This window comes from Myotis myotis, unplaced genomic scaffold (genome assembly GCF_014108235.1).
Source record: "Myotis myotis isolate mMyoMyo1 unplaced genomic scaffold, mMyoMyo1.p scaffold_m19_p_17, whole genome shotgun sequence".
In the NCBI taxonomy this organism is placed as follows: domain Eukaryota; kingdom Metazoa; phylum Chordata; class Mammalia; order Chiroptera; family Vespertilionidae; genus Myotis; species Myotis myotis.
Genome location: NW_023416321.1, coordinates 34,600,400 through 34,624,242, shown reverse-complemented (window position 1 = coordinate 34,624,242; position 23,843 = coordinate 34,600,400). Strand labels below are relative to the sequence as shown.

General features: G+C 60.0%; 1 protein-coding gene across 3 annotated transcripts; it reads left to right on the top strand.

Annotated features, from left to right (window-relative positions):
* The first annotated feature begins 810 nt into the window (after nt 1–810).
* On the top strand, nt 811–22,811 carry MYO1C (myosin IC). 3 transcript variants are annotated; one of them, XM_036340959.1, is made up of 32 exons: nt 811–953; nt 7,526–7,681; nt 7,798–7,913; nt 8,487–8,685; nt 8,766–8,846; nt 9,697–9,876; nt 9,969–10,067; nt 10,272–10,385; nt 10,470–10,541; nt 10,937–11,056; nt 11,175–11,257; nt 11,475–11,580; nt 11,681–11,761; nt 12,058–12,149; nt 14,595–14,689; nt 14,767–14,813; nt 14,915–14,995; nt 16,954–17,059; nt 17,162–17,279; nt 17,839–17,952; nt 18,028–18,104; nt 18,702–18,770; nt 18,864–18,948; nt 19,048–19,207; nt 19,496–19,579; nt 20,238–20,331; nt 20,420–20,475; nt 20,583–20,718; nt 20,795–20,865; nt 20,953–21,050; nt 21,123–21,222; nt 21,578–22,811. In XM_036340959.1, exons 1-32 carry the CDS (start codon nt 879–881, stop codon nt 21,602–21,604), a joined length of 3,192 nt encoding a protein of 1,063 aa, XP_036196852.1. In that variant the 5' UTR covers nt 811–878; the 3' UTR covers nt 21,605–22,811. The 3 variants fall into 3 exon arrangements, with proteins under 3 accessions (XP_036196852.1, XP_036196854.1, XP_036196853.1); XM_036340961.1 differs by lacking the exon at nt 811–953 and adding an exon at nt 1,757–1,905; XM_036340960.1 differs by lacking the exon at nt 811–953 and adding an exon at nt 6,058–6,188.
* The last annotated feature ends 1,032 nt before the right edge of the window (nt 22,812–23,843 follow it).

The window sequence follows — 23,843 nt, the reverse complement described above, 5'->3', positions numbered from 1 at the left end:
CCCCTTCTCACTTCCGTAAGGAATGGCTGGAGACCCAAGGGCTCGATCCCAGGCCAGGAAAGTGTCAGCTGTGATTTAACAACAATGAAGACAGAAAAACAGGAACATTCAGGGTGGGGGGCACCTGAGGGTGCTAATGGGAAAGTAAGGAGCCAGCAGACCTAAGGCTGCCCACAGCAAGGAACCCAGGCATCAATGTCCCAAGTGGTTGAGGCTCCAGAGGAGGGCGGAACAGGGGGCTTGTCACAGTGTTCTCCCCACTCCCTGCCTTTCCAGCCAGCCAACCCCCTCTTCCCAATATGGCCAGCCCCCAACAGCCCTGGCCTTTCAAAACTCAAGGGGCTCATGTGCTGCTGTGGGAGGCAGGCAAATTGGGGGGGGAGCGGTTGCATGCAGGAGGGGCAGTGCCTACTGATGGATCCTCTTGGCTTAACAGGATGTGCATTTTGATTTGGGGAGTGGTCAGTGTGCTCTCCAGCAGACACCAGTGAGGGTAGGGGGAGAGGCCCAGCCATAGAGCTGCTGTAGGGAAAGGCCGCCTACCCTCTGACCTAGAGTCCAGGGTACCCCAGGGGTGGCTATATCAGCTGCTCTGGTTACCTGGGACAACAGGCATTTCCTCCATCACTCAGCCCCTCCTCTTCCTGCCCCAACCCTCTGGGCCAAGAGGCCTCCCAATCAGACCTGGGCTGCTCCAGCTGTGTCCTGAGGAGCTGGACCAGACACATCCCCTGGGGCTGGAGTTGAAGCTGAACCAAGTGGCCATCCCAGTGTGAGACCAGATTCCTGGCTGCAGGAACCGCTATAGCCAGCGGGCAGGCAGGCAGGCCTTTGCCCAGAAGCCCCAGGGCCCAGCACGCTGGCAATCCACAGGCGGAATGGCGCTGCAAGTGGAGCTGATCCCCACCGGGGAGATCATCCGCGTGGTTCATCCCCACAGGCCCTGCAAACTCGTAAGCCGGGATGCTGTGGGTGGGAGGAAGGGTGGCAGTGTCTCCCCAGGGCCCACAGCCCTCTTTCAAGCAATCCTCTTTGGAAAGAGGTGAGCAGTGGGGAGGGGTTCTGATCCTTGCGGAACAGGAGGAGACTGGACAAGAGGGGTAAATGGAAGGAAGGGAAAGGTTTTAAGCGCCACTATTAACCATCACTAGGAGCAGGGCTTTTCAATGTGGGGATCTGGGTTCGAATCCCTTCTCCTCCTGCTCCCTGATCCTCTGTGGGCTGGGCTACGAATTGGGCATAACAGCACATAGGTGACAGGGCTGCTCTGAGGTCAAAGGACTAGTGCATGCAAAGCTCCGGGCGCATAGCACAGGCTCAGTTAATGTCTTCCCGTTCCCGTGGGCCCAAAGCAATGGCCAGCTCAGAACAGTAGCTCGGGCTGAACTGGCGGTGAAGGGAGAGAGGCAGTCACAAATGGGGAAGAACCGATCTGGCTCTGCCCCAAGAGGAGGGTTGGGTTTGCGGTTGGGGTTAGGGTGGAAAGGGGCCCTAGGATGGTGAAGGAGAACCCCATCAGACGCACCCACCCAGCTCTGCAGCGAAAGGGCTGGGTCTTCCTTGGAGGTGGGGGGGAGGAGAGAGAGAGAGATTGAGTTGTAAGGTGCGGGGTATGTTTGTGTGCACGCCTCGTCCTGGGACCTGGTTGGTGGCGTAGTGTGCGGCACCAAGTCTCTGCGGACCAGGGCCGGGGTCAGGACTTGGACTGCCGGGCGGCCCGGGGCGGGGCGGGGCAGCAGGGTGCGCGCGCGCGCGCCTCGGTTTGGGCCCTGCCCGGGATGACGACAGGCAGCGGCCCGGCCCCGGGCGGGCCCTGGGCGGGGAGAACGTGCCAGGGCCGCGGACTCCAGAGCCGGCCACGCCGCCCAGCCTGGCCCCCGCCCGCACACCGAAAACGCCGAGCCGGTGGGTACGCTGGGCACGGGCGCGGGGCGGGCCGCTGCCTCCTGGCCCCGGGAGGCCTCCGCGGGCGGGGGAAAGGGCGGGCGACCGGGCGCCGAGACTACCCGAAACTCCCGTGCGGGAAGCGGCGGTCGCTAGGGCCGAGGGTCGGCTTGGCCCGGCCCAGGCGGGATCCCAGGACCCGGTGGCGCCAAGGCTGGGCCCCGCGGAGACTTAAGGTTCCTATGGGGAAGGGGAGGGCGGGGAGGGGTAGCCGGGGTTCCTCCAGGCGCGGGCACCCCGCACACCCTTTGGCCAGGCTCTGCCTCTGGGTTCCGGGGAAGCCGCCTGCGCCCCGCCCCTTCCCGTTCCCCGCCCCCTGGGCCCGGCCGAGCCAGGACTAGAGTGAGTGTGGCGGGCGGGGGGCTTGGAGATGAATGAGACAATGAGCGGCCGGCCCACGGCCTTACTCCGCTGCCCGCGCGCCCTGGCCTCCTGTTCACCCGGCTGGCTCCGTGACTCATTCATTTACACAGGCGGCGACAAGGGGGTGCTGAGCCCCGCTGCGCCGGGTCGGGTGTGTGCTCCAGGCAAGAGCTTCTTCTGGGAGAGACGGCCAGGGTACCCGCGATTAGAGCGCAGTGCGATAAAGCAGGCGCCGTGTGTGGAGGGAGTCCGAAAGGGGTTCTGGAGGAGGCGATAACTGAGCCGAGTCTTCAAGGATGACCGAGAGCCCGTCAGTTGGGAAGGGGAAGTGCAGCGAGGGCCAAGGAAATTGCAGGTGCAAAGGCGGCTTAGAGAACCACGTGTAGCAGCTGGTGGCAGGGTGGGGGCAGCTCATGCTGGCTGTGTGTGGTGGTGAGGCATGCGGCGCGAAGGGACTGGAGAGGGCCACACAGGAACGTGGTGGCAGTCGGGTAAACTGAGGACAGGGAGGTCCGCTGGAGTCCATATTGCAAGAAGCAGTGGGTGTGAGGTACCGGCTTGGCACATGGACCGGTGCCCTATAAACCTTCACTCTATTAACATGAAGTGCTAATTGATCGGACTGTGGTTGTAAATACCACAGGCTGCTGTGGGAAAATGGATTAACTGGAGGAAGGCAGCGAGGCCAGTTTGGAGGCTGCTGCCTGGTCCGGGAGTGGAACAGTGAGGGGGGAGCAGAGGAAAGGTTTTAGCAGGTGGTGACTCCTGGGAGGAGTGGAGGAAGGGCGGGCCTTTTGATGCCAGGTGGCAATGCCAGGTGCCTCCCTCCTCTCTACATAGAGGATGTTGACCAAGGAGGGTAGGTCAGGGGGCAAGGTACTCTGTTTTCTGCTGCTGGCCCCCCAGGGAGAGGTGTCTGGCAGGCCAAAGGCCCATGGTTCTTGAGCTAGAGTTGACTGGGGCCCTGTGAGCAATCAGGTAGAGCCCCTAAGTCGCTCCCATTCCTCCCCAAGCCCCCTCACAACAGTTCCCTAGAGCCTGGAACAGTCCTGGGTGGGGCTGCCTGGGCCCAGACCTAAAATGTGTTTGATAAATATAAATTGAGCACCTGTTCTGTTCCCAGCACTGCACTTGGGGTGAGATAGGCTATGGTTCCTTCCACTGCCACAACCGGCCTTGCGGCTGCCTCAGTAAAAATACACTTATAGCAATGACCTGGGGGGGGGGGGGGGAGGCTCAGAGCACCCATTCCAGGCTGGCGTGGCCCTGGCCCTGGACTGGGGGGAGCATTTAAGGCTGCCCATTGACCTCCCCGCTTCTCCAGAGGTCAGACTTGGGGGCACCTGGCCCATACTAGGTAAATGGCACTGGATGCTCCAGGTTTGCTGGAAACATCTCCCAGGTGGAAGGAGACCCAGAAGCAGCCTTGGAAAATGAGTCCTAGGTTACTCAGAGGCCATGGCTACACCCCAGCCCCTAGGTCCAGGGCCATGCTAGGAGCTCAAAGACCATGGCCCACACTCCCTCGTCGCTACTCCTAAAGTCTACATGTCAATAGCAGCACCACACCTACAGGTGTACTGGGCACTGCAGTCATGCGGTCACTGAGAAAGGTCGCACCTATTAACCCGGACAAATAAGTTTGGAAATCTGCCAGCCCTAAACCGCTCTCACGCCTCTTCAGGGCAGCGCTGCGTGACTAGTTGACTAGTGAGTGCTAGAGTTCCTGGTTCCAATCCCACCCCTCCTTTTACTAGTCCTGAAATCTTAAACAAGACATTCATCTGCCCAGCCTCAGTTTCCCCGTCTGTAGAATGGGACTAACAGTACAGACTCATGGCCTGGCTTGGGGCTCAGAACGCAGGATGCCCCGGCTCTCTCACCCTCGGTCCCCGGGCCTCCAACACCTCCCCTCGAGCGCTTCCGTCCAGGGAGGCGGGGCGGGCTGGGGGGGCTGGTCTGGGCCGCAGTCGGCCCTCGTGCCCACGCAGCCGTGGAGACACCCCCTCCTTCCGCCGGGCGGCGGCTACCCGGGCGCCAGAGGGCATCCGGGGAATGCGGCGCGCGGCTCCGGGTGGTGGACGGCCGGCCGGACCCCTCCGCACGCGGATTCTCCTCATTCCAGCTGCCTGACGCGGCTGCGGGCGGGGCGGCCCCGCCCCCGCCGGCTCCTCCCCTGGGGTCCCTGAGCCGGTCCGGCTGCCCGCGGGGAGCCCCGCCCCAGGTGGCGCCGGCCTGACCCCTGCCCCTGCCCAGGTGGGCTGCAGGCGGAGTCCCCGCTCCGCTCCCGCTCGCGGCGGAGTGTAACCTCGGGCACCACGGAGCGCGCCCCTCCCGCCCTGAGCCCGGCCGCCGGTGCGTTTCACACCCCGCTCCGCGCCCACCACCTCCCAGCTGCGCGCGGCGGCGCCCGGTCCCCTCGCCCCTCCGGAGGCCCGTCTCCCAGCTGGCGCCCGCCCCGCCGGGTCCCTCGGGCCGCGGCTCCGGCCGCGCTGTTGTTCTCGGGGTAACGAGGCCGGAGCCCGCACCTGCCGCAGCCTCACCCTTCCCCGGGGAGCCCGGGCCCGAGGTGGCGCGCACTGGGCTTGGGATCGGGCTCTGCCCCCCTGCAAGTAGAAGCCAGTGCCCAGCACTGCGCCCGGGTCCCCGTGTGCCGGGGCGCGAGGGAGCCGGTGGGGCGCAGGCGAGTCCTCGTGGTCACAGGGCAGGTCCGAGGGGCTCCCCGCAGAGGAGGGTCTGCCCCGAGCCCGCGGGCAGTGATGGCCGAGGCGGGGAGCGGTGCTCACCAGGGGCCGCGTCCGAGCCTCTCCGCCGCCCCGAGGCAGGTACTGGCCTCATTTTAAGGGTGAAAAAGGTTCTGAGCGACTCGCCAGCCAACAGCCTGTCATAAACGCTGCCGCCTCCTGCAAGCGCTAGCCGTCGCCGCCACCCGCGGGGGCCTGAGCTGCAGCTCGCTTCCCGGAGTTGTGCCTCCCCGCAGTCCGGGGGGGGGGGCGGGGGGGGAGCTGGTGCGGGAGGAGGGTGTCCTGGCAGGACGTGGGCACGGATTTCGAGGGGCCAGAGGGGGGCCCTCCCAGAGGAGGGGGAGGGCGGGAGGCCCTGGGCGCAGAGCCCGCCGTGGCGTCCAGGGCGGAGAAGGGGTCTGCCCCGGGGCCGGAGCCGCCGTGGGCTTCCCCGACGGGAACGGACTGGCCTCGAGCCGGCCCCGCTCGGGCCCAGGCCCCGGGGCTCCCCCGCCCGGTGGGCACCAGCCGGTGTGGACGCGGGAACCCGAGAGCGTTCCTCGGGCTTCCCGACGCGGCCGCCCCCGGGGAGGAGGGCACGGGGTGGCCCGGCCGCGCGAGCTCCGCCCGCCGGGCGCGCCGGCCGTATTTGGACATTTCGTCCTATTTTTAACTTTGCCGGGACTGGAGGTGGGGGGAAGGGAGAGGGAAATCCTGCTTCCGCCGCGGCCCGCCGCCCGCGACCCTCCCCGCGCCCGGCCGTGCAGACCCCCGCCCGGAAGTGAGCGCCGGGCCGGGCCGGGTGGACGCGGCGGGCGCGCGGTTCCGGGCCCCACCCCGCAGCCAACGACGTTCCTCCGGGAAAACCTGACTCAGGCGGCGCCCCTCCCGCGGGGCCGCCCCGCCGCGCCCCTCGCCCCGAGAGCACCCTCCGCCCCCACCCCCGCAGAGAGGGACCCCGGGTCCCGGCCCAGGGGCGGGGGCGGGGGGAGCCCCACGCTCCACGGGCTCGCGGGGGGGGCGGCGCGGGGGCGGGGGCGGGGCGGCCCCTCCCTCGTTGACGCCGCCGCCGCCGCCGCCGCCTTCGCGGAGCCCGGGCCGAGAGCACCGGCGGCGGAGGGGGCGCGGGCGGCGGGCAGGATGCGCTACCGGGCGTCGGTGAGCGGGCCGGCGGCGGGCGGGGGTCCCGGGCGGCCCTGCGGCCTCGCGGCGGCGCCCCGGCCCCGCCAGGAAGCGGGCGCGGCGCCGGAATTTCGGGTGGAAAAACGTCCCGGGAAGTTGCAGGGGGAGGAGGCCGCGGCGGGGAGGGCCGCGGGGCGCGCGGACCTGGGGCCCGGCTGTCGGCTCGCGGGGGCGGCGGAGGGCTCGGACCCGGCACCCGGGGGCCGAGGGGCGGGGGCTCCGGCCCGATTTGCTGGCGGCTTCGGGGCCGGACGGGGCGGAGGAGGGGGGACAGGCCAGGGCGAGGCCGGCCCTGCTCAGACCCAGAGGGGCCCTGGCCAGAGCCGGGGGTCTGGTTGGGGAAGACCTGCTGCCCTCGGGATCGAAACCCACCGCCCCCACTGCCGCCCTGCTCGTCCTGGGCCCCTGACACTCGGCGTCCGTTTCCTGGAGCCCCAGACCCTTTTCAAAGAGTGTGTCGGGGGAGAGCCGCCCCAGCCTGTGCCTGTCCCCCCCCCCCCCTCGGGGCCCCAGGCAGCTGGAGGCGGCAGCTGGGCTTTCCGCGGTGAAACCCCCACCCCCAGGCCTCGGGCTCCCGGGGGAGGAGGGTGTCCGGGGAGCCTGGCAGCTGATGGAGAGGGTGTGGCCCAGCGATGGGAGGGCGGCCCCTCATGGGGTGAGTGCTGAGTCCCGCTGGACGGAGGCCCCCTGGGCGGTCCCTCTCCTGTGGGGCCTGGGGTGGTGTCCTGCTCAGCCCCAGACACTCCCCCCTGGAGAGTCTGGCGGTGGGGGGGAGGCGCCCCTACCCTGCCAGAAGTGCTCACTGGGAGCCATTTGTCCTCCAACAACACCTGTCACCTGTGGCTCAGAGCGGAGACCTAAGTCACCTGGTCTAATCCAACTCCTCCTCCTGGAGGTGGAAGAACCCTAGAGGGGAGGGGATTGGTCCAAGGTCAACAGAGCTTTTTTTCTGTGATTCCAGGAGTTCCTTCATGACCCCCTCCTTTCTCTACACAAAACTAGCACCTCCCGGGACTCGGGATTCGGTGGCCTTGCTCCTCTGTCCTCTGGGCCCTCGGTGCTCCAGGGTCTGTGTCCAGGCCCATGCACCCACGAGGTCTCTGTTCTGGGTGGCCTCCCTGTGTCCTCCATGTTCCCCGTGTACACCCAGGCCCAGTGTACACAGCATCGTCCTGCTCCTGTGTCCTGTGTCCTGGCCTCCCGTGTCCACCTGCCCTGGCTGCCCTGTCGATCCCACAGGCTGTGGTGGAGGGGGAAGTGGCCTTACCTTACCCCGCTGGCCCTGACCCTTTCCTGCGGCTCATTCCCAACAGGCCCTGGGCAGCGACGGGGTGCGGGTGACCATGGAGAGCGCCCTGACCGCCCGTGACCGGGTGGGGGTGCAGGACTTCGTGCTGCTGGAGAACTTCACCAGTGAGGCCGCCTTCATCGAGAACCTGCGGCGACGGTTCCGGGAGAACCTCATTTATGTGAGGCCCGAGCAGGAAGACGGGGGCTGCTGTGGGGTTCAGAGGCAGGACTGAGGGGGAAAGAGGCACCAGGGGCCTCTGGGAGAGAATTCTGACCCTCCTCCTCCAACCCCCAGACCTACATTGGCCCGGTCCTGGTCTCTGTCAACCCCTACCGGGACCTCCAGATCTACACCCGTCAGCACATGGAGCGTTACCGTGGCGTCAGCTTCTACGAGGTGCCACCCCACCTGTGAGTGACACCCCCATCCCCATCTACGATGACCCCACCCGGCCCTCCCTCTAACATGACCCCTGACTCCCCACTGTGGATGAAGCACTGTTCACATCTGTGAGGGATCCCACAGTTCCTCACCCCGGACCGACTCCATCCCCACCCAACTCATTCTCACTCATGACTTATTTGCCCAACTGTACCTGGCATGGCCCCCAACCTTAGTGACCGTCTGACTCCTACCTCTGGGGGCCTCCAGCCCGACCTATGAGGGACCCCAACCTCTACCTGAATGACCTGTAACACTCATGAGTGATCGCCATCTTCCCTCTGAAATGACCCCTCCGGTGCTCGCTTCGGCAGCACACATACTAAAATTGCAAGTGACCCCTCCACAGCTGTGAAGAATCTCCCTCCACCCACACCCTTGAAGGTTCCCCAGTCCCCATCCTCAAGGTAAATGCAGCTCCCACCCGCAAGAGAACGCCAGGCAGATGTGGGAGTGCCCTCCCCGCCCCACCTGCCGGACTCCCACCAGCTGCAGCTGCTCGAACTCCTACCCCCTGAGCCCCTGACCGGCCTCTGCCCCAGGTTCGCGGTGGCCGACACGGTGTACCGGGCCCTGCGCACGGAGCGCCGGGACCAGGCAGTGATGATCTCTGGGGAGAGCGGGGCAGGCAAGACGGAGGCCACCAAGCGGCTGCTGCAGTTCTATGCTGAGACCTGCCCAGCCCCTGAGCGGGGTGGTGCTGTGCGGGACCGGCTGCTACAGAGCAACCCTGTGCTGGAGGTGAGGGTTGGGCAGCATCTGAGAGGAGGGAGAGGCAGGGAGAGAAGGCCGGCATCCCTCATACCCCCATCTGCTCCTAGGCCTTCGGCAATGCCAAGACCCTCCGGAACGATAACTCCAGCAGGTTCGGGAAGTACATGGACGTGCAGTTTGATTTCAAGGTACCTGTGGTGTGCCGGGGCCGGGGGGTGGGATTCCCGTTCAGTAGGCGCCAGTAAATATCGAGCTCCTGCTATGTGCCAGGCACTGTTCCAGATGCTGGAGCTGCAGCATTGAAACAGAACAAAAATCCTGCCTTTCGGGGAGACAGACAGTAAGCAGGAAAATGTCATGTGGGTGACAAGTGCCATGGCAAAGAATAAAACAAGGTCAGGGGTGTGGCAGTTGCTCTTTAATTATATTTTGAACTCCAAGAGGAAGGGGGCCGTCAGGAGAATTGGAACAGAAGTGTGTCGGGATCTGACTTTCCTCTTAAAAAGATCGTTCTGGCTGCTTTGTTGAGACTAGATGGTCAGAGAAGCAGGCCAAGCAGGGAAACCAGCCAGGAAGCTGATAGAATAATCTAGATGACAGGTGACTGTGGAGGGAACCAGCGCCGGGGCAGTGGAGGTGGTGAGCAGCGGGGGTTTTGAAGGTTAAGGCAGCAGGATTGATGGGCTGATAGGATGAGAGGAGGCCTGCAGACTCCTTAGCCTGAGCACCTAGAAGGGTGAAGTGACCACTGACCAAGATGGGAGACAGTCGGGGGAACTAGCCTGAGGAGCGGGAGAGAAGGAGTTCAGTTGAGTTTGAGATGCCTGTTGTATGTCCGTCCGAATGGAGCTGACAGGTAGATGGGGTTGAGTGTCCTTGTTTCTTAGATGAAGAAGCTGAGGCAGCGGGTGACTTGCCGGAGCCCAGGCACTTAGGGGCAGAACTGGAATTAGAACCCAAGACGGCGGGGGAGAGAAGGGAAGATGGGCCCCACTTCCCATCCGCCTAAATGGTCCCCATGTTCTGTCCTGCCCACAGGGTGCCCCTGTGGGTGGCCACATTCTCAGTTACCTCCTGGAGAAGTCCCGTGTGGTCCACCAGAATCACGGGGAGAGGAACTTCCACATTTTCTATCAGCTGCTGGAGGGGGGCGAAGAGGAGACACTGCGCAGGCTGGGCTTGGAGCGCAACCCCCAGACCTACCTGTACCTGGTGAAGGTGAGCAGCTGGTGGGCAGGGCAGGTGCCACCCGGGGAGCAGCACAGCGCCAGGGCGCCATGGCTGACAACCCAGCTTTGCCCCTCCCCCAGGGCCAGTGTGCCAAAGTCTCCTCCATCAACGACAAGAACGACTGGAAGGTCGTCAGGAAGGCTCTCACGGTCATCAACTTCACTGAGGATGAAGTGGAGGTGAGGCCTCTGCTGGGGACCCTCTTTCCTCCTGTCATACCCCGAAAATCTCAACCCACTTTTACCACCCGTATCTACTTAGATCCCCCTTCTCCTCTCAAACACGTCACCTCCCAGTCCCTGCTCCCTCCGACCACCCCTGGTTGCCCTCATGGAACTCTCAGCCCCTCCTGTGACTCTCCTCTGCCCCTGCCTGTCCCCCAGGACCTGCTGAGCATCGTGGCCAGTGTCCTGCATTTGGGCAACCTCCACTTTGCTGCCGATGAGGAGAGCAACGCCCAGGTCACCAGTGAGAATCAGTTCAAGTATCTCACCCGGGTAAGCGCGGTGAGCAGAGGGCAAGGGCAGAGCAGCTGGGTGAGGGGAAGGGCACCCTCACCATGCCCCCCGCCCCCTTGACAGCTTCTTGGTGTGGACGGCTCAACGTTTCGGGAAGCCCTGACACACAGGAAGATCATCGCCAAGGGAGAAGAGGTGAGGTCAAGCCTTTGCTTCAGGAGATGGGGTGAGGGATGCAGGTATAAGGTAGCCCCCACCCATCGTTGTCCCTTCCCCTGGTCCGCTAGCTGGTCCTCTCAGCAATGATGGAAGGACATAAGGCAGCTGGCTCAGAGAGGCACAGGGGGCGGGCCAAGGTCACACCGGAAGAGGGTGAGGGAATCAGGATAGAGCCACGACTCCGACCTGGAGGAATGGGGCCTCCTTCCTCCTGGTGGGATTACTGTGTCCTCTCCTGTGCCCGACCCCACACCCTCCCCCAGCAGGAGGAAGAGTAGACATAGTTTCCTGGTGTTCGACCTGAACCCAGAGGGGAGTGGGTGGAGAGGGGTCTTCAGCGCTCATCTCCCTGTCTCACGCCACACCTGCAGCTCCTGAGCCCGCTGAACCTGGAGCAGGCTGCGTATGCTCGAGACGCGCTTGCCAAGGCCGTGTATAGTCGAACCTTTACCTGGCTAGTCGGGAAGATCAACCGATCATTAGCCTCCCAGGTGAGGGCGTGGTCCTGGCTGCTCCCAAGGGAGCAGGGAAGGCAGTCCAGGGAGGCCTGGGCCTGGCACTGGGGGCTGGCAGGAGTGGGGACCCATGCTCTTGGTTGATTGACCCTAGGATGCCCAGAGCCCCAGCTGGCGGAGCACTACAGTCCTTGGGCTCCTGGACATTTATGGCTTCGAAGTGTTTCAGCACAACAGGTCAGTGCCCTCTTCCTCCTGCCTGTCTCCTCTCGTCTCTCTGTCCCGGTCCTTCTCCTCTGTCCCCCGCCTCTCATTCCTGTCAGTGACTTCCCAACCATCCTGGGTCCTGATGAGTGTTTCTTCCCATAGCTGCTCAGGGGCCTGGCCCAGCCTCCCCTTACCCTGGCCCTGTGGCCACCTTGAGCTCCTGTGGTCTCTCCCACTTTCCTCACAGCTTCGAGCAGTTCTGCATCAACTACTGCAACGAGAAGCTGCAGCAGCTGTTCATCGAACTCACCCTCAAGTCAGAGCAGGAGGAGTATGAGGCAGAGGGCATCGCGGTAAGCGCGGGCCTGCAGGTGTCATAGGAAGCCCAGGTGTCAGTCCCCGGGGGAGGCACCAGGACCCCATGATGATGCCCTCCTTCCCTGTACCCCTCAGTGGGAGCCTGTCCAGTATTTCAACAACAAGATCATCTGTGATCTGGTAGAGGAGAAGTTCAAGGGCATCATTTCCATTTTGGTGAGTCGTCTGTTCCTCCTAGGCCTCGTGTGGGGCTGGGTGGGAGGACGTCTCTCCTTCCCCTTCCTCTCCAGGCCAGTCCATGGAGGGCCAGAGTTTGGGGCTGAGCAGGGACAGGGCAGGGCTCTGCATGGAGGGTGAGGTGAGGTGCTGGCTGCATCTGGAAGCTGTCCCTAGGAAGTGCCCTTGATCTGCCCCTTTCCCTGTGTCTCTGCCTCCTGCATGGTGCCCCTGAATTACCTGTGCTCTCCAGCCCCTCCCTTGACACATCCATCACTCTGTGCCACACCCCTCAGGACGAGGAGTGTCTGCGCCCTGGGGAGGCCACAGATCTGACCTTCCTGGAGAAGTTGGAGGACACCATCAAGCACCATCCACACTTCCTGACGTGAGTGGGGTTGCAGGGCTCACTTGGGTAGAACCTGTGGAAGCCTGGGATCCCCCCAACAATTAAAACATCAGCCACAAAGAGATGACCAGAGGAGGTGCTGAGTTAAGGACAGGTGCACAGAGCTGCAGCTCACCGTTCAGCCACAGAGGAAGACGCCATGAGCATGGCTTCCTCCTTATTCTTTTCTGAGAATGAAACTTGCGAAGGCCCAGCCAGCGTGACTCAGTGCTTGAGCATTGACCTATGAACCAGGAGGTCACAGTTTGATTCCCTGTCAGGGCACATGCCCAGGTTGTGGGCTCGATCCCCAGTGTGGGATGTACAGGAGGCAGCCGATCAATGATTCTTTCTCATCATTAATGTTTCTATCTCTTTCTCCCTCTCCCTTCCTCTCTGAAATCAGTAAAAACATTAAAAAAAGAAAAAGGAAAGAAACTTGCTAAAATTGTTTAGCTTCCTTTATTTGCAAATTGCTTCTTATTTAACTCATCCCTTAAAGTGGGCGAGGGAGAGGAAGCAAGCCCCTCTGTCCCAGCTCTGTCCCGCATGTCTCCTCTAACCTGAAGCAGCCCCGAGGAGGTGTTCCTGGTGCTGTCTCCAGTTTACTGAGGTTCACAGAGAAGTCCTTTGCCCAAGGTTATCTCCCATCTAGTAAGTTTGAGCTGGGACTCAGTCCCAGGGCTGCAAATGCCAAAGCCCTACGCATTTTTGCTTAATAGTACTTTCGTTAAAACCCTTTTCCTGGTTGTAAAAATAACGTTGCTCATTAGAGAAACGCTGGAATGTGTGCAAAAGCCACTTGGAGGCCTGTCACCCAGAGGCCATCACTGTTAACAATTCGAGGCATTTCCTTCCTGCCTTTTACTATACCTTTTTTTTTTTTTTCCGTGGTTGAGAACTTACTGTGTAGAGGAGGTCCTCAAATAATGCTGTTTCATTCAGTGTTGTTTTGTTACAGCATTGATGAGATGTTGTGGAAACTTCATTCTTGTTTATGTCAGTTAGCCTCTGGTAAAATTGCTTTTGTTATATGTCGTTTCATTTAGTGAGGACTTACTGTAGAAGGCTCAGGGTAATGTTATATCTTTCAGTATTTTCCTGTATCGTCAAACAGAGAAGAGTCCTCAAAATGCTTACTCTAATGGCTCTAATCCACAGATACCCCATGGCTCTTACCCAGCCTCTGGGGGCCCTGGCCAGTTTCTGCTAGATAACAAGGCTGCCACAAACTCTTTATGCCTTAAACCTCTGCCTGTGTCTCTGGTTAGTTGCTTGAAATAGTTCTTAAAAGTAGAAAATGGGCCCAGGCTGGTGTTGCTTAGTGGTTGGAGTGTCATCCTGTGCACTGAAAGTTTGTGGGTTCGATTCCCAGTTAAAGGCACATACCTAGGTTGTGGGTTCGATCCCAGTCGGGGCATGTATGTGAGGCAACCAGTAGATCTTTCTTTCTCTCCTCCTTCCTTCCCTCTCTCCCTCTCCCTCCTTCTCTTCCTCCCTCTCTTTCTTTTCCCTTCCCCTCTCTCTAAATAATCAATAAAGACAAAACGTAGCTTTGGTCTGTGCACCGAAAGTTTGCCAGTTCAATTCCCAGTCGTAGCACATATCTGGGTTGCAGGTTCAATACCCCATTGGGAGATGTTTCTCTCTCACATCGATGGTTCTCTCTCTCTCTCTCTCTCTCTCTCTCTCTCTCTCTCTCTCTTTCTCTCTCTCTCTCTCTCTGTGTGTGTGTGTGTGTGTCTTCCTCTCTTCCTCTCTCTAAGCATGCCCTTGGGTGAGGCTTAAAAAATAATAATCTATAATAATAAAAGGGTAATATGCTAATTAGACTGGACGTCACTCCGGACGTCCTTCCTAACAAAGCCGGGAGGGAAGCCAGCCTGGTCCCGGGTGTCTGCGGGTGGCCCGAGGGAAGCCCGGGTCCTGGGTGCCGGAGGGAAGCCGGTACTGGCAGCCGGGGGAAGGAAGGCCCACTCTTGCAGGAATTTTCGTGCATCGGGCCTCTAGTAATAACATAAAATAGAATTAAAAAAATACATATCTTCTAGTGATCGTTTTTTAAATATAGAAAATGGGCTAAAGGGTATACACATGCTTAAGACTTAAGTAATCTCTTGGGGCAGATTCTATTCTTAAAATGTAGGGCCATGCTCAACCCTCTGAGCAGTCATGCAACAGCCAGAGGCGCTGAAAGGAGCCCTCTACCCAGTGTGCCCTGCAGAGCGGGGCCCAGATCCCGGGCCTGGCACAGTGTGACCTGGGCAAGGCCGTCTACCTCCCTTAGGGTCCGTGGCCGCCTCTGTGCAGGGAGGCAGGGTGGGCTGTGGGTGGCCTGCGCATGCCTGCTTCCTGCTGGAGGTCTGTTTCCTCTCTAAGACTCTTCAGCAGGCAGGGGGCATGGCTCAGGCCAGCACGCTAGCTTCCTCTCCCTGTCACCCCCAGGCACAAGCTGGCCGACCAGCGGACCAGGAAATCCCTGGGCCGCGGGGAGTTCCGCCTCCTGCACTACGCTGGGGAAGTAACATACAGCGTGACCGGTGAGGATGCTGGGCTGGGTCCCCACAGTGGGCGGGAGGGGGCTCTTCCTCGGCTCACATGTGCTCTCTCCTCCCAGGGTTTCTGGATAAAAACAATGACCTGCTCTTCCGGAACCTGAAGGAGGTGAGGGGGACTGCGGGGAGGACTCCGGGTTTGGCCCCGAATGACCAGTGTCCCAGGAATCTGTCCTACGCCAACCTCGATCCCGTGCTCTGCCCTCACAGACCATGTGCAGCTCGGAGAATCCCATTATGAGCCAGTGCTTCGACCGGAGCGAGCTCAGTGACAAGAAGCGCCCAGAGACGGTGTGGAGGCTGTGGGGCCCAAGGGGGCGTGTGTGTGCACAGGGCTGAGCGCCTGCAGGAGCCTGGGAGTTGGCTGTGTGCACGGAGCGTCTGTGCTTGTTGGTTCCCGTGGGTGTGTCTGCCGGCGTCTGTGTGTGCTCCATGTCTGTGTGCATGTACACGGCCACTGCTCCGTGTCCGCCCTGTTCTCTCTCCTCTGAGCCAGCCAGCCTCCTCCCTGGTCTCCTGGCTGCTCACCTGCCCTTACCAGCATTCCCCACATATCTGCTCTGGGGATATTCCAAATGGCAGATCAGTTTCTATCATTCCCCCACTCCAGATTCCTCTATGGCTCCCTTGTTCCCTCAAGTTTAAATTCACTCTCCCTAATGTGACTGAGTTCTGCTCCCATACTGCCTCTACCCGCCTCCTACCCCTTTCTCTGCCTGTCCTGTTTGTAGCTCACTGTGTACATCAAGCCTTTGCTCAGACGGCCCCTCTGCCTGGAATGCCTTTCTCTCCTCTCTTCCTTCTGGCTGTCTCCTCTTTTTTTTTTTTATTTATTTTTAGCAAGAGAGAGAAAAACATTGATACGTTGTTCCACTTATTTATGCATTTGTTGGTTGGTTCTTGTATGTGCTCTGACCGGGGATCGAACCCACAACCTTGGTGTATCAGGATGAAGCTTTAACCACAGAACATATTTTTCTTTATTGATTAAGGTATTACATATGTGTCCTTATCCCCCCTTTGCCCCCCACCTTTTTTTTTTTTTAAATTTCAGAGAGGAAGGGAGAAGGAGAAAGAGATAGAAACATCAATGATAAGAGAGAATTATTGATCGGCTGCCTCCTACACACACCCCACTGGGGATTGAACCTGCAGCTGGGCATGTGCCCTGACTAGGAGTTGAACCGTGACATCCTGGTTCATAGATCGATGCTCAACCATTGAGCCACACCTGCTGGGTTCCTGCACATCCTTTATTTTTTTTTAAATATTTCTTTATTGATTTCAGAGAAGAAGGGAGAGGGAGAGAGCGATAGAAACATCAATGATGAGAGAGAATCATTGATTGGCTGCCTCCTGCACGCCCCATACTAGGAATCAAGCCCACAACCCGGCTCAGACTCTCTCCCTTGGCCGGAATCGAACCTGGGACCCATCAGTCCGCAGGCCAACACTCTATCCACTGAGCCAAACCAGCTAGGGCCTGCACATCCTTTAAAACAGTGGTTCTCAACCTTGGCTGCACATTAGAATCACCTGGGAATCTTTTTAAAATCCTGATTTCTGGGCCTCATCCTCCGGAAATTCTGTTTCTTTTTTATGGGGTGGGGCCACAACATTAGTAACAAAGAAACAGAATTTCCAGAGGAATGAGGCCCAGAAATCAGGATTTTAAAAAGATTCCCAGGTGATTCTAATGTGCAGCCAAGGTTGAGAACCACTGGTTTAAAACTTAGGTGAAGGGGCACGTCCAGGAGGCCTTTCCTGACGCCCGCTCCCCCATAAACGGGATTAGTTGCCCCTTCTTGGTGCTCCCAGAACCACAGGCATACACCCCTGTTACTAATGGGGCCACGACAGATTGCGAGCCTGCTTGAAGGTTCTGCATAGCAGTGTACAGGGGTAATGGCTGGACGTACAGGTGTAGGACACGTTGTTGAGGAAAGTGGCCCTGAAATTCTAGAAGAGGAAGAGTCCTTGCCAAAGGAAGGTGTAGGATTGAGGTTGTGCTGAGGCCTGCGCAGGGTTTTTAGACCCCAGTGAGGTTCCTAAACTGAGGTCTCTAGTCAAGCCATTGTGGCGATGCTGGTGGGCCTAGTCTGTCCCCTTCCACTTTGTGAGGGAGGAAGGGCCCCAGCAGGGTGGGGGTAGTTGAGGGAATTGCTATTTTGCCCCAGGGAGGGGCTGTGCTAGGAGTCAGAGGCATCAGCCCAGCTCCAGCCAACCTCCCCTTCGCCTTGGCTCACCAGGTGGCCACCCAGTTCAAGATGAGCCTCCTGCAGCTGGTGGAGATCCTGCAGTCCAAGGAGCCCGCCTACATCCGCTGCATCAAGCCCAACGACGCCAAACAGCCCGGTAGGCCCTCCCACCCATGGGCCCGTGGGCTGAGCCTCCGGGCAAGGGCACAGGCCCTCTGTCCATGCCAGCCCACTGATTGCCCTCTCACCCCTCCTCCAGGCCGCTTTGATGAGGTGCTGATTCGGCACCAGGTGAAGTACCTGGGACTGATGGAGAACCTGCGAGTGCGCAGAGCCGGCTTTGCCTATCGCCGCAAATACGAGGCTTTCCTGCAGAGGTGGGGGCGGGGCCTGGCTCAGTGCCAGGACCAGGGGTCCAGAGGGTCGGAGCCTGGCAGATCCTGGGAGGGAAGACAGGGGCTCTCAGCCCCATTGCAAAGCCAGGATGCTGAGGCTCTGAGCTGCTGAGGCCTTTCCAGGCTGCAGGCCTAATGCCGAGCTTGGTAGAACCCTTCCCCCCAGGCCTTGCCTTCACAGAGCACGTGGCCTGAGGCAGGCATCCACATATCTGTCACCAGGAGAAATGCTAAAAGCTTATGAGGACAGAGTTTCTATCAGCTCAGACAGGAGAGAGCCGCTTTGTGGTTATCCTGACTTAGGGTCTGGGGACTCAGTCAGGTGTGAATTCCATCTCTGCTACTTTCCAGCCGTGGCCTTAGGCAGATGAGAATATTAATTGCCTTATTGTTATAGGGGGACAACAGAGCCACCTCCCATGCGTTCTGTGAGCTGCCCTTTAGGGGAACCTCCCGGCAGGTGCCCAGAAAAGCTGGTCTGGGTCCCCAGGGAGGGTGGTGGCTGAGGTGGGAGCCCATACATTTCTGCTCCTGCCCCCAGGTACAAGTCGCTGTGCCCAGAGACATGGCCCACTTGGGCAGGACGGCCTCAGGATGGGGTGGCTGTGCTGGTCAGGCACCTTGGCTATAAGCCAGAAGAGTATAAGATGGGCAGGTGAGTGGTGCCTACTCCTGGGGTCTAGAGGGCATGGGGATGGCAACCAGGGGCTGATCACTGCTGCCCTCCCAGGACCAAGATCTTCATCCGCTTTCCCAAGACGCTGTTTGCCACAGAGGATGCGCTTGAGGTCCGGAGGCAGAGCCTGGGTGAGAGAGGCCCCACCTTTCCTGTCCCAGGGGGTCCGTTCTGGGGGGCAGGAAATAAATCTCTGCATTTGGGCTCCTTTTACAGGAAGTCCGCCTCGCCCACATTCAGCTGCCCTCCTCCTTACCAGCCCCCGCCCCCGCCATCTGTCCTGCCCTTGGCACAAACGCTGAGCATGTTCCCACATCCCATTGCTGCCTCCTACTCGCTTTCACTTACTCTCCCTTCTTTTTTTTTTTTTTTTTTTTTTTTTTTTTAATATATTTTATTGATTTTTACAGAGAGGAAGGGAGAGAGATAGAGAGTTAGAAACATCGATGAGAGAGAAACATCGATCAGCTGCCTCCTGCACATCTCCCACTGGGGATGTGCCCGCAACCCAGGCACATGCCCTTGACCGGAATCGAACCTGGGACCTTTCAGTCCGCAAGCCGACGCTCTATCCACTGAGCCAAACCGGTTTTGGCACTCTCCCTTCTTATTTACCCTCACTCAGTAGCTCCTTCAGCCATTCCTCATCCATGCCACTCTGAGCTCTGGCAGCCAGGCCCCAGCTGGTCCCTGAGCTCTGGCCCATTGACTTTCTTTCTCACCTACAGCCACAAAGATCCAGGCCTCCTGGCGTGGCTTCCACTGGCGGCAGAAATTCCTCCGGGTGAAGCGATCAGGTTCCGGCTGCTGGGTCTTCAGCGGGCAGGGCCTGGGGCGAGGGTGGGCCACCTGGTGAGGGGATAGAGGTCAGCCTTCTGTGGTCTCTGCAGCCATCTGCATCCAGTCCTGGTGGCGGGGAACGCTGGGACGGAGGAAGGCGGCCAAGAGGAAGTGGGCAGCACAGACTATCCGGCGGTGAGCACTGGGGCACCAGGAGGGGGTGCGGACCCGGACGTGTGTAGGGGTCCGTTGCAGACTTCTCACCCCCATCCCTGTTGGGTGCCCCTCCCCCAGGCTCATTCGAGGCTTCATCCTGCGCCATGCACCCCGTTGCCCCGAGAACGCCTTCTTCCTGGACCACGTGCGCACCTCATTTTTGCTCAACCTGCGGCGGCAGCTGCCCCGGAATGTCCTGGACACTTCCTGGCCCACACCACCCCCTGCCCTGCGTGAGGTCTGCGGGCCCTACCTGATGACTTGGGGACCTTCAAAGCACTCGGGAGGGGCCCAATTAGCATGAGGCCAGAGGAGCAGTCAGGGGGCTCCCCAAGGGAGTGGAACTGGGGCTGGGCCATGGAGGGCTAGTTGTTTGGAGAGAAACGCCTTCAGGAATGGAAGGGGTTGTCCAGATTGAGGGGATGTCGCTTAGGCCAGAGCCCGGTGGGGGGCATATGCCCATTGTCCTCAGAGAGAAGGGAGCCGGCTGTCTGGGTGCCTGATGTTGCTCGCGTCGCGCCCACAGGCCTCGGAGCTGCTGCGGGAGTTGTGTATGAAGAACATGGTGTGGAAGTACTGCCGCAGCATCAGCCCCGAGTGGAAGCAGCAGGTATGGAGAGCCAAGAGGCAGGTGTGGACTGGCCAGGGGGCAGGGGCACCACTTGAAGAGTGCCGGCCTAGGGGAGCACTTCACTCCTGATTTACCATGTGACCTCAAATGGACCCCAGCCCCTCATGGGCCGCACGTCGGAAGCAGAAGCTGGAGTAGGTTGTGGGTGGAAAGTAGGGTTCACCTGGGCCAGCTCCACTGGGCTGTAGAGGCTTCCCAGAGGCCTGTGTGGAAAAGGCTGCAGCGTCAGTCCAACCGGTTGGTAATGTCTGCCCTGGTTTTGGAGACAGACATTGGCTGCCAATGTGCCTTGTGTTTGCCAACTCAATACTGGGTGATGCTAAAGGACCCACCCGCTCAGGTGACCTGTAGTAGGTTTGAGTATTAGCAATCAGCCAGCTTCCAGATCCCATGTTGAAGCTGAATATTGGGGGTCCCAGGGCCTGCACCCTGACAATGCTGTCAGGACTTCTAGGGCACTCTCTGCCTTGGCTGGTGGAGCCGGGGTGCGGTAGAGGAGGGGTTCATGGGAGTGTTGGTGGCAGGGCTTAGCCTCCTGCTGTTGGGGCTGGAAAGAGGGTGAGGGAGGCTGTCTCAGCTGCTGAGGCTCTGGTGGGCCCACCCTCTAACATCCCTCCTCCCGGCCCTGGTCCCTCAGCTGCATCAGAAAGCCGTGGCCAGTGAGATCTTCAAGGGCAAGAAGGACAATTACCCGCAGAGTGTCCCCCGGCTCTTCATCAGCACACGGCTTGGTGAGCACCTGACTTTCCAGTGTCAAACCCTCCGTCACCGTCCTAGTCCCCTCTCTCCTCCTCTGACTCTCTCCCCCACCTGGTGCAGGTGCAGATGAGATCAGCCCCAAAGTGCTGCAGGCCCTTGGCACTGAGCCCATCCAGGTGAGACATCAGGGATGCAGGCATCGGGGCCCGGGCAGAGAGTGAGGGGGTTTTCCCTGGAGCCCCTCGGCCCCTCCCCTGCCCCTCATCCCACCTTCTGTCCTCAGTACGCGGTGCCTGTAGTGAAATACGACCGGAAGGGCTACAAACCCCGACCCCGGCAACTGCTACTGACGCCCAACGCTGTGGTCATCGTGGAGGATGCCAAAGTCAAGCAGAGGATTGATTACACCAACCTGACCGGTGAGCCAGGGTCCAGGGCTGTGCAGGGAGGCCCCTGCTCTGATCTTGATCCCTAACCTCTGCCCTTCCCCCTCAGGAATCTCCGTCAGCAGCCTGAGCGACAGCCTCTTTGTGCTGCACGTGCAGCGCGAGGACAATAAGCAGAAGGTGCCCTTTGGGGACAGGGAGGCGGGGGGGGGGGTGGGTTCTGTAGGTCAGGGCAGAGCCTGACCCCTCCCCCGGTTGGGCCCCCAGGGGGACGTGGTGCTGCAGAGTGACCATGTGATTGAGACACTGACCAAGACGGCCCTTAGCGCCGACCGTGTGAACAACATCAACATCAACCAGGGCAGGTGAGGCGGGGGGCACGGGGAGGGGCCGAGGGCGCACATTGGGGAGGTCCTCACACACTCCCTTCCCGCCAGCATCACATTTGCAGGGGGCCCTGGCAGGGACGGCATCATCGACTTCACACCTGGCTCAGAGCTGCTCATCACTAAGGCCAAGAACGGTCACCTGGCTGTGGTGAGTGGGACCTGGGACTGGGGTGGCCCCAGGACTGGGTGGAACCTCCAGTGACCAAGGCGTCTTGGCAGTGCTCGGGTACCGCACCACCCCGGTCACCCTGCTGCCCATTTGGGGCCAGAAGGAGGGGCCTTTGGGGCCCTGTAGTGCCGAGGGTCATACAGATGGCAGCGTGGGGAGGGGGAAGACCTGGGGGCCTGGGTGTGCTGGGTGGGAAGGGAGGCCCACTCCGGCTAGGGAGTGGGGCCAGAGTCTGCAGGACCAGGCTGCCGCTGCGTGCTCCTAGCCCACGAAGACAGGTGCCCAGTGCCTCTGTCTGCTTCCCGCTCACACTGGGCTTCTCCCTTCCCCACAGGTGGCCCCACGGCTGAACTCTCGGTGATGAAGGTGCCCACTGGACCCTCCCACCTCCCAACGCTTTGCTTATCCTCTCTTCCCCTCCCGTTACCAAAGACTCGAGCTTCCAGACAGGGACCCAGGGACACCTCGAAGCCCACAGACAAACTCCTGCCTCCTGCTCTCCCCTCTCTTGAGGGCGCTGCAGGGAGGGGTGAGGGAGCTGCCCCAGGAGTGGGCCAGGCCGGGCCACAGCAATAGGAAAGCCGGGGCCAGAGGCAGACACGCCAGCCCCACTGTCGATGCCAAATATTTGAGAAGGGAACTTTTGCTGAGGTTTTCTCTGAGATTTTTTGATGCTTTATAAGAAACTATTTTTTTTAGCCATTTCCCACCCCAAGACACACTGGATGTGTTCTCCCCGACTCCAGCCAGGCAGGGGATGTAGTTCAGAGGTGGGGCGGTCTGGGCCCTGGTGCCCTCTTTTCTGCCCAGGCCACTCTGTCCTCCTTGTTCCCTTGGCGCCTTGTCTGCCTGCCTGTCTCCCCACTGCAGCCCGCCCAGTGGACACCTAGATCCTCTGCAGCCCGCTCCGACATCCTCTGGGGGCTGAGACCACCCTTGCTGCCCCCCTTTCCTGCCTTAACAATGTCCTTTCAATAGCAGCCTAGCCTGAGGCTGTCCTGGCGTGGGGGAAGGTGTCTCAGACCACAAAATGTGGGACACTGAGATCAGCTAGTCCAGCTTCCTGGTGTGACAGCAGGAGACAGCAGCCCAAAGAGGGGAAGGGACTTGCCCTTCCTTCGTCCAGCAGGTTGGGGCAAAACCCGGACTGCAGCCCTGTCCTCTCAGTGCCTCATCCAGGAACAGGGGCCCCAGAAAACAGGCTCATGTCTTAGGGTGCATGTGGCTCCCTGACCAGCAATCACCCTGGGGGCCACCGGGTAGGAGAAGCCCTTCTGCCTAAGTCCATACCTTATGATGACACATACCCTGCTCACCATAACTGGCCCCATTTCAAGGATGTGAGGCCTTTCCTGTGCCCCAAGCTGCCCCCTGTCCTGGGAACCTGGGGAAGGGGCCGGCCTTGGGAGGAGCTGCAGGGGCATCACCTCTTTCTGCTGCTGCTCCCCTCACACCTCCCCAGAGAGCCTGGGCTGCCCAGCTGCCTCTGCCTCCTGGGGTCTCAGCCCACTGCTGACACTTCTGCAATCCAGAGAAACACTAAATAAAGCAATATGTGTTTGCCAACAGTGGTCTCCTTGTGAATGTTAAGAAAGGGAGAGGACCCCCTAGAAGGCAGCCAGGGGTCTTGTATTAGAATTTTTGCCTTGCCCCCCGAAGGAAGGAGGCAGAGCTCCCTTCCCAGGGAGAAGAGCAGGTGTGACCAAGGACCGCAACATTGACTCTTGAGAAGGGCTGCTCAGCCTGGCCCAGTGCTTTGAGCTGGGAGGCAGGAAGCATCACACACAGTCCCTTCCCTGTGACCTCGGCCTCTCCTGGAAGGCTGGTGCACAGAAGTGCAGCCCTGGGTGGAAAGCGCAGGAGCCAAGGGGCAGACCTGCAGGAGACTGACTCCTGACGGGGGCGGGGGACGGGGGACGAAGGGTTGCCAGCACGTCACAAAGAAGATGACATGCCCTGACCAGTTTTGCTCAGTGGCTAGAGCGTCGGCCTGTGGACTGAAGAGTTCCAGGTTCAATTCCGGTCAAGAGCATGTACCTTGGTTGCGGGCACATCCCCAGTGGGGAGTGTGCAGGAGGCAGCTGATGGATGTTTCTCTCTCATGGATGTTTCTAACTCTATCCCTCTCCCTTCCTCTCCGTAAAAAATCAATAAAATATATTTTTTTAGAAAAAAAGAAGATGGCATTTGAGTAGGCCTCAAAGGATAGCCTCCAAATTTGGATTGGGTTGGAAGTGACCAACCCAATCTAAACTGGCTCGGGAAGCAAAGGACATTCAATAGCATTCACAGTCTAGCAGCCCCAGGTTGGGCTGCTCCCAGGCGCTCGCAGATGTGTCTGGAACCATCTCTTGGCTCAGCCTTTCCTGGTGATGTGGTGGCAGCAACAGCCACCAACAGCTCCGGACTTGCATTCCATGAAGTTGGCATCAAAGGCAGAGAGAAAAGGCGTCTCTTGTTAAGTAACTCAAAAGTCTTAGAGCCAGTTCTCAGTGGACCGCTTGAATGAGGTGCTTTCCTGTCCCATTCACTGTAGTTAGGAAGAAAGCTTATTCTGATGTGTGCGTGCCAGGCCTGGGCCATGTGTCTACACCCCTAAG

What these genes read in the sequence shown, in the direction of transcription:
- MYO1C (XM_036340959.1), top strand. Translation starts at nt 879, where the DNA reads ATGGCGCTGCAAGTGGAGCTGATCCCCACCGGGGAGATCATCCGCGTG. An exon ending in AGAGCAACCCTGTGCTGGAG is followed by an intron (nt 8,686 to 8,765) that starts GTGAGGGTTGGG and finishes ATCTGCTCCTAG; the next exon opens with GCCTTCGGCAATGCCAAGAC. An exon ending in GAAGAGTATAAGATGGGCAG is followed by an intron (nt 17,953 to 18,027) that starts GTGAGTGGTGCC and finishes CTGCCCTCCCAG; the next exon opens with GACCAAGATCTTCATCCGCT.